The sequence below is a fragment of the Hipposideros armiger genome, unplaced genomic scaffold (assembly GCF_001890085.2).
Source record: "Hipposideros armiger isolate ML-2016 unplaced genomic scaffold, ASM189008v1 scaffold_559, whole genome shotgun sequence".
Classification (NCBI taxonomy): domain Eukaryota; kingdom Metazoa; phylum Chordata; class Mammalia; order Chiroptera; family Hipposideridae; genus Hipposideros; species Hipposideros armiger.
Window position 1 is genome coordinate 1,006,283 of NW_017731909.1, and position 8,541 is coordinate 1,014,823.

The 8,541-nt window shown below is 39.4% G+C and overlaps 1 protein-coding gene across 1 annotated transcript in view; it reads right to left on the reverse strand.

The window, feature by feature from the left end:
* CADPS2 (calcium dependent secretion activator 2) overlaps positions 1–8,541 on the reverse strand; it is a 196,045-nt gene that overhangs the window by 41,326 nt on the left and 146,178 nt on the right. The window contains exons 20-21 of the mRNA XM_019623705.1: positions 2,990–3,073; positions 2,856–2,888 (exon numbers count right to left, since the gene is read on the reverse strand). Coding sequence (XP_019479250.1) covers positions 2,856–2,888; positions 2,990–3,073 — 117 coding nt within the window. The remainder of the gene's footprint in view (positions 1–2,855; positions 2,889–2,989; positions 3,074–8,541) is intronic.

Here is an 8,541-nt window from a genome sequence, read left to right on the forward strand (position 1 = left end):
ACCGAGAACAAATGATGAGGTGGTGCTATTCTAACGTTATCTTTCTTTGTAACTGTTTTCCACATCAAGGTCTGCTACCAGAGAATTTGGAAGATTAAAAAAAAAAAAAAAAAAAAAAGGGGAAGAAAACCCCCTAATCAACTCTACTCCCACCACCCAGAGGAAAGCTCTGTGATTGTTCTGGTGTGTATCCCGTCTTTTCTCTATGCGATGCCAATTCAGATCATACTTTACATTTCTAAATATTCAGCTTTTTTTTTTTCACTGAATACTATAGTATGAAAGGTTTCCTTTATCATTATAGTCTTCAAAAGCACACTTTCTTAATATAGCTGTTCCATACTTTAGCATTCCCGTTATGTTAAGAGATTAAAATTGATTCTAATTTTTCATTAAAAAAATGTGACAAATATCAATGTGTATATATATATGTATATTTTGTGCACTTCTCTGAGTAGTAAGAAAAATAGAGGAAGACTGGATCCTAGGTGAAAGGATATTAATGCACTTGATATGGTTCCAAACTACCTTCTAGAAAGAGTGCAACAATTTATCCTCCCATATCAAGGAAACGTGCGTGTCACACCTCATCTTTTCTAAAACTAGGTGCTAGCTTAAAAACGTACATGCTAATTTGTTAGAGAAAAATAGTATATACTAATTGTAGTTCTTTGGCTCTCCTTAAATTATGAATAAAGCTTAACATCCTTCAACGCTCATTGGGCATCTCTGTTTTTTCTTTTCTAAACAATATGTCCTTTGTTAATTAAACTGGGGGTGGTTTTTCCTTTGCTTATTGTACATTCCTCCAGTTGTTTTATGAAACCTGATTTGGGTTCCGAGAAAGAGCCTGTGAGAGCAAAGGATGTATCTGTTCATCTAAAAGTGCCCCTTGGAGCACGTCCATCGTCTCTGCTCATTGTCCTCAGTGCCCAGCGCTCACAGTGTTCTCGGGCCCAGGCTCGGGTGCTCTGGTTCCCTGTCAGACCCTGATCTTAAATGTCACCGCGGTGTTCTATTTCACCTTAGTGGGATTTCAAATCATCCAATCACACAAAGGAACACTCATTTATGCCTCACCTCTATGCATACAATGAAAGGCTGTAGTTTTGTCAAAGATATCTGGAGTATCAAATAGGAAACCATGGGAGACTCCTGGGAGCAGAGAGCCTTGGATACCACTGCGTCAGCTTTCTCTGCCTATGAAAATGTTCTAGAGCCCCAGGGCTGCCATCACCACAAACAGGCTACANCGTCCTCCACAACTAGACTGAAGAACAAAATGACAGCAACTTGTCTGTTCCCCTTCCCCCAATTCCCCAGTGCTGTTCCCATCCCAATTCCCCAATTAAAAAAAAAATTTAAAAGCCTGAATGAATCTTTGTGAGGTATATCAGGGCAGGAGGCTTCTACATTGAGAATGAGAGTGAATGAACCATTTTCTGTATCTTTTAAGCCTGAAATTCAATGGGGTCAAACAGATCTAGTAGTGGGTCAAATTAAGAACTTCAAAAGCCCAAAGAACAGGAATATTACGGTGTGCTGTTCCACTTGTAATTCAAAATAAAATGAAAACTATACTATAAAACATGTGTTAGGCATTCTGATTAAGTTCCCGTGTTCCCATGATTACTCGTCTCTTTCTCTTTACGACGGCAACTGTAAGCTCTTCCCCTGCACTCTCCCTTTCTCTCTCTTTTGAGCTGCCGCTTTGCAGAACCCTACACATGGGATTATTTCTGCGGATTTGCCCAGTATGGTTTTCTGACTCTCGGTACAAGACCAGGAGTATGCCAAGACTTCTTTGGGGCATCATCTGTAAAATCAAAAAGCCCTGTTCCAAAGAAACCCCATGCAAAGGCTGGAAAGTCAGGGCCTTTTCATTTAAACTGCCCACGTCTAACAACTATAGCAGCAATAAACCTGGGGACTATTTAGTTCATAGTACAAAATGCGGTTATGCATGTAAAAAATAATAGCCACCTAAAACTGATGTACAAAGCTTGCCAGGACTCAAACCACTAATATTTATGCCAACGATGATGTCACGCTGCTCCATCAAAGATGACATGACTGATATGCCTTCTAATTTTAAGTTTTTTTCCACTGTGCTCTAATTCTTTGAAAATTCATACATATGCCAAGATACATGATTACACAGAACACCTCAGGCCCTGTATGTCTTAATAGGATTTAAGGAAAAAACTAATTTTTGTTATGATTATCAACTTACAAATGCTGCACTAACTTGTTGAATATATACATATATATGTATATATATATATATATATAATGTGCATTTATTCGTCATAGCTAAGTAAGTTTCATAATTTCCTTCCACGGTATCTTAATTTTTGAGCAAATTTACAGGTTACAAATTATTTCCCAAGAATTCTGTGAAGAACCAAATGTTAAAATAAGTGAATATTGATGTCTAACACCTTTGTTATTTAGAAAATTAGTTCTTTGATTGAACCGGTTCATCTTTATTGTTACTTTAACTCCTATAAGAAACCTGTTACATCTTTCATATAAAGGGATGGGAGAGTGAGCATTTTTCTATAAATAGTGTGAAGCATCCTACCCTAACCTACCGTGCTATACCTTTTGCACCTGAGCCGACATGTTCTCACGATGAACTGACCTCCGTAATAAGACTTCCAAAGTTAAACAGAAAAGAGTACACTGAAATAACCTTGCCAAGCCTTGTTATGAGGGTCAGCCCTTAAGAAAAATAAACTGCTGCCTGAGGGAATGGCAGTGGTTTAAAGATTTGAAATAAACCCATGGTGAACCACAATTATTATTTAAAAAAAATTATATGTAGTTTTAAAAAGCAAATAAAAAATACTTACCGGCACATCAACATATTTTGCAGCTGCTTTCACCTTAAGCAGAAAAGAGATAATTATGAGAATTATTTTCTTAATTGTTAGATAAGTACTAGGACAACAAATGACAGCAGAAGAGAGCTCATTCAAATGCTTACAGTGAATGACAGAATGGACGAGAAGAACGTGCCTTCATCATATCTTGACAGCTTCGACAACACCCCTTCCAACACTGCAACAAACTATAAAAAGTTTATGGTGAGTGTTTAGAAAATTACTGTGCATACAAACTAGTAACAGGGCAAAGGATTTCTTGGACCAGCTTCTTCCAAGGCACAGAAATCCACAATTCCCGCAGCTGAGGGGCTGACTTACAATGTTTCCTTTTTCATTTGGAAGATAAACACTAAGGTCTTGCCCTTAGCTGAAAATAATATACACGTTCTTTAAGGACAGGACAATGATGTGTTAATAGGAGTCTGGTAGTGACCAGACTCCTATGTGAGAAAATGTAAATAACTTTAGTTATTAGTAAATAACTTTAAATTCCTGAGACTATGCCTTTAAAACATTTTTGCAGCTTCAATATAGCTGTTTAGAAGTCCTATCACAATAAAAAAAAAATCGTAACTATGTATGGGGATGGATGTTAACTAGACTTGTGATCATTTCGCCATGTAAACTAATATCAAATAATTGTGTTATACACCTAAAACTAATATAATCTTACATGCCAATTATACCTCAATAAAAAACATATAGAAGTTTAGAAGAAATGATGATCAAGCTTAATTAAATACCTTCTATCATATATCACTTGGCCAGTTCCTAACTTTTTCTATCTACAAAAGTTGACTAAAAAAGGGCCGATCAGGAAAGGAATGTGTAACATTTGCGGCTCTTGTAACACTGAAATGAAGTCTGACATTAGCTAACAAGCACTTATCAAACAGTTCTAATTGGGGTGTATAAGGACCACCCTGCTTTCAGAAGCTTACAAAGAAGTTAGGGAGCTAAAACAGATACACACACTGCAAGGTACAAAAGAAAGATCACTAGACTGAGAATTTATATCCTGATTCTGTACTGACTACTATGGGGGCTGAGGCCAACCACCGTACAAATCGGCTTCTCCATGAGTTAAAGTGTGATTGTGTGTGTGTGTTGGGGGGGCGGTGTATACAGAATTAAAATTAATCTCAAAAGCGTTTTACATTTCTAAAATTTTATATTTCTATGAGTTGAAAGTGAAGACATGTATACTGCAAAATAATTAAAATTGTGGAGAATTTTATTTCATTGACTGGAAACATTAAGGTCTGGCATGAAGACAAATACGAGATATCAATAAGGATCTACTGCCCTACATCCTTCCTTTTTTTGACTAAAATCATGCACTATTGACAAATTACACACTCCCACAGGGAAAATACTGACAAGGTTTTTTAAATCCGAAAAGGGAAATTAATGAAGGCTGGTCTTTGTTCACATAGCAGCTTCTTCATCAAAGTGGTAATAGTTCTAGGGACACGGCTTATTGGTCTCTGATGACCAGAGAACTCACTGAGTGCACAAGAGATCATCTCTGCTCTGCGGCTCGTCAATTACTGCAAAATAGTTTACGCAAAAGAAACAGGGACTTCCCTATAGGTTTCTCCATCACATCATTTGCGACCTGATGTAAGAACACAGAAACAAAACCATGCAAACTGCTGACTAAAGTTTTATTTTTTAAAGAATGAGAATTATGTACGGCTGGTTAGTGATCTTAAGGGATACAAACAGCAAAAACGACAAAATTACAATTGCTCACAACTAAAAGTCAATTTAGTGCTTTCCTCCTGCCCGTTAGGATTTCTTAGCAATCACAGCTGGCTAACCCAACTTGATGTGGTTTGCCAAGACCCAGAGGACCAATACTCCAGGGCTATGTCAGACCAGGGGAAGGGAATTCCAAAGTTAATGGCCCTCTGTGGAAAACGCCTCGTCTCTTGTAACTCAAATCTGAAAAGCCGGCGTGTGCTGGGTGATCTCCTGTGCCAGGAGGAGAGCGACAATTGCTATGGTTACCGGACAACCTGAACCACCAAAGGCTCCAGCACAGCACCTGGTTCTTGGCGCCTGGAAGTGAGTACGAGGTCTGACAATAAGTTCACGAACTTGTTGCAACAATATTGCTAAACTTTTTTGATATCAGAGGGATTATCCATCATGAATTTGCACCATTTGAACAGTTAACCAAGTTTGCTACTTGGAAGTGTTGAAAAGGCTGCATGAAAAAGTTAGACGACCTGAACTTTTCACCAACAATTCATGGCTCTTGCATCACGACAATGCAACAGCTCACATGGCACTGTCTGTGAGGGAGTTTTAGCCAGTAAACAAATAACTGTATTGGAACACCCTCCCTACTCACCTGATCTGGCCCCCAATGACTTCTATCTTTACTTGAAGATAAAGGAAATACTGAAAGGAAGACATTTAGATGATATTCAGGACATCAAGGGTGATATGATGACAGCTCTGATGGCCATTCCAGAAAGAGTTCCAAAATTGCTTTGAAGGGTGGACTAGGCACTAGCACTGGTGCATAGCTTCCCAAGGGGAGTACTTCGAAGGTGACCATAGTGATATTCAGCAATGAGGTTTGTAGCACTTTTCTAGGATGAGTTCGCGAACTTAATTGTCCAACCTCATATATGTTTGCACTTGGGAGTGATGCTGAGGGACAAGGCGAGGTAGAGGCAAGAAAACTGTGCATGGATTTCAAAGGTGTGAGTTCAAGTTGCACCTCTGCCTCTTTTTGGCCATGAGATGATAGTCGGGACATTTCGCTTCTCTAGCTTCCCTGCATTTACCAATAAAGTGGAAAAAAAATGATAGCTGCCCTGCGCATTACAAGGATGGTATGCAGATGACTTACATGAAAGGACTGTGAAAATGTCAAAATACTGAAGAAATGAAAAGAATGAACACTGATATGATTAGCTAAATCACTATCCATTATAGAAGTCTAAAACCCTAAATATGTTAAGTCACGAGTTACTGGGGGCAGCCTTAGGATTGTTTAGTGATAGGGAGTAATAATGAGTTTGATGACCAGTGAATAGGTCTAATTCAATTAAATGATATCTGTGGAGGTAGAACAGAGTTCTTCTGTCTTTAAGTCAGAAGACCCACATTGAAACCCATGTGTTTCAAGGCCATTTGGCTGATGGGAGAGGAGGGAGGCTTTGAACACAGGTGGTCTGGCTCCAAAGCCCCATGTTTGTTACCATCATGCTAAAGAATTGTAAGCATGAAATGAGATGATATAAGTAACGTGCTCATAAATGTCATTTTGTTGTAATTATTGAGTGCCTAATCTGGGAAATACAAACAAATATGAGTCTTAGACCCTTCCCTCGAGGAATAAGCAAACTAGCGGGAGAGACAGACATGCATACAACTGGTCAGGACACAAGGCAGAGTGTGATGGGCCAGTACAGATGGGCAAACAGTGTAACCAAAACTAGAGAAGGGAAAAAATGACTTCGACTGGAGGATATTGGGTAAGCTTCATTTACAAGGTGGCGCAGCAGCTAGGCCACAGGACAGCAGACACAGAGTGGATAAAATGACCCTGGGGGAAGCCCATTGGCCTGTGAACTTAGGGCAGGAGTTTCCCTGCTGTGGCATCTGTCCGGCTTGTCCTCTCTTCAGAGTCGGAAGCAGCACTGGGTTATATCTGAGGACATCCTATGTGTGGACGGGTAGTCTGCTGTATTCATGTTACAGCATTCTTTGTGACAATTTTAACAATAGTAAGAGAGCCTCTCCTTAGGCTCCTCCCAACCCCAAACAGTCCCCGGGGAGGCGCGATACAAAGGAGACTCGAAGTGCTTACATGGCTGTGAACAGTGGCTGCTCCCTGGGATCACTCGGGTGAGCTATGCCATTCCTACAGGAAGGGTTTCTTTGTAAGGTTTTTGTTGAGGTCTGCATGGTAGAAAAGCCTTAAAAACTGAACTCTATTAACATCAAGGTTGACTAATAATGATATATTTTCCATCTGGCTTTTAATTGCACAAAACAGCAAGATTCCAAAGAAATCCAGTTAAGTGCTGGGTTTAGTTGCTGTGTCTTTAACTGCTTCCTGCGATCTTTCTCTGTACAGCTCAGGGAGTATATAAATACTTATGGGTTTGCCTTGTGCACTCTGTTCTCCTGAGGGTGTCGGGTTGGAATGAAACACTCTATTCTCTTTGTTTCCCTGCTCTTTATTGTAGATACCATTTACTGGGTTTGTTTGAACAATATTTAACACCTATCGTCTGTCTAGGTAATTACCAACGTTGCCTCACAATGCATCCAAGGAAATTAAAGATGAAAATAATAGTAGAATGAAACCTAAAGTACGCCACAAGGCACGTTGGCTTAAATTTTCTGTAGCATTTTATAACAGGTGTAAGATTCATTTTTGTACATGTGTGGAAAGCAGAAACTCAAAGTCTGATAAAAGACAGGGAGGATTCCAGCTATAGCTTGGTGGGTTCAAACACAATTCTTGCTTTTTTTAGTCATGACATTTCATGAAATGAACATGGGATATCTGTGTTATAAAATCTTGCACAGGAAAAAATATCCATCATAAATAAGACTGATCATAAAACTCCAGGTGGTTTTCTTTGGGGACGGGGGCGGTGGGGAACGTTAGTCGGGCCGGAGATATCTATTAGCAGATGTATTATATTTGGTAAGATCAGGACTAAGCAATGTTGTTAAAAGTCCACATGTAACCAGAATACCATGGGCTGGAAGGAAATAGGTTTCCTTTCCTGAATGTTAGGATACAATGCAATTGCGTCTTCCTCATCTTCTCTTCTCTGTGAATCCGACTGTGAATCTTAGAACTTCTGTTCCAACTGAGTCCTAAAGGTCTTTCCAGATTATCCACATCTGTATTAAGGATGGATACGATGATCTGACAGCATGGATTTATTCATGACACACCTTGTTCAGCAAAGTATCTAAGACGACTTCCAAAATAGCACCCCCAGCCGAGATGTTGGTGAATTTGCCACACTTCTCTCATTGTTCCTTTTCCCCTTACCCCACAAATAGGGTGACCTGTCTTCTTCTGCATTTCCTCTTTGTCAATGGCTCCTAATAGTGTGATATTCCTTTTTTTTTTTTTAGCTGAGCCATCCCGTCAACTGTTGGCAGCTTAGCAGCAACTCAGCTCGGGCTGGGCATCGAACCGCTGTTGCTCAGAGCTCACGCAAGAGCCACTCGGCCGGCCCCATAATATTCCTTTTAAGCACATACCTGATTTGAACAGTTGTCTATTGATACATGGCCTTGATTCAAAAAGTAAATTTAATCCAATTACTCTCACCAGGTTGAGTTGGAAAGGTATTTTAATTATATCATGTAAGCAGTCAGGTCAGATATGTCCTCTGTCCATCTTATTCTTAAGAGACATTCAGGGAAGAATATTCTAGGTTATCAGAAAGAATATATGTGTGTATACACAGAGGGTGCCAGAAAATGTATACACATTTTAAGAAAGGAAAAAACTGTTAAAATTAGGCTGATGGTAACTACTTTGAGCACCTCTTGTAATTGCAGAAGTCAAACATGGGTTGTATTCATCTTTTGTTATCGGTGTGTGTGTGTGTGTGTGTGTGTGTGTGTGTGTGTGTGTGTGTGTGTGTGTGTATTTTAAAGA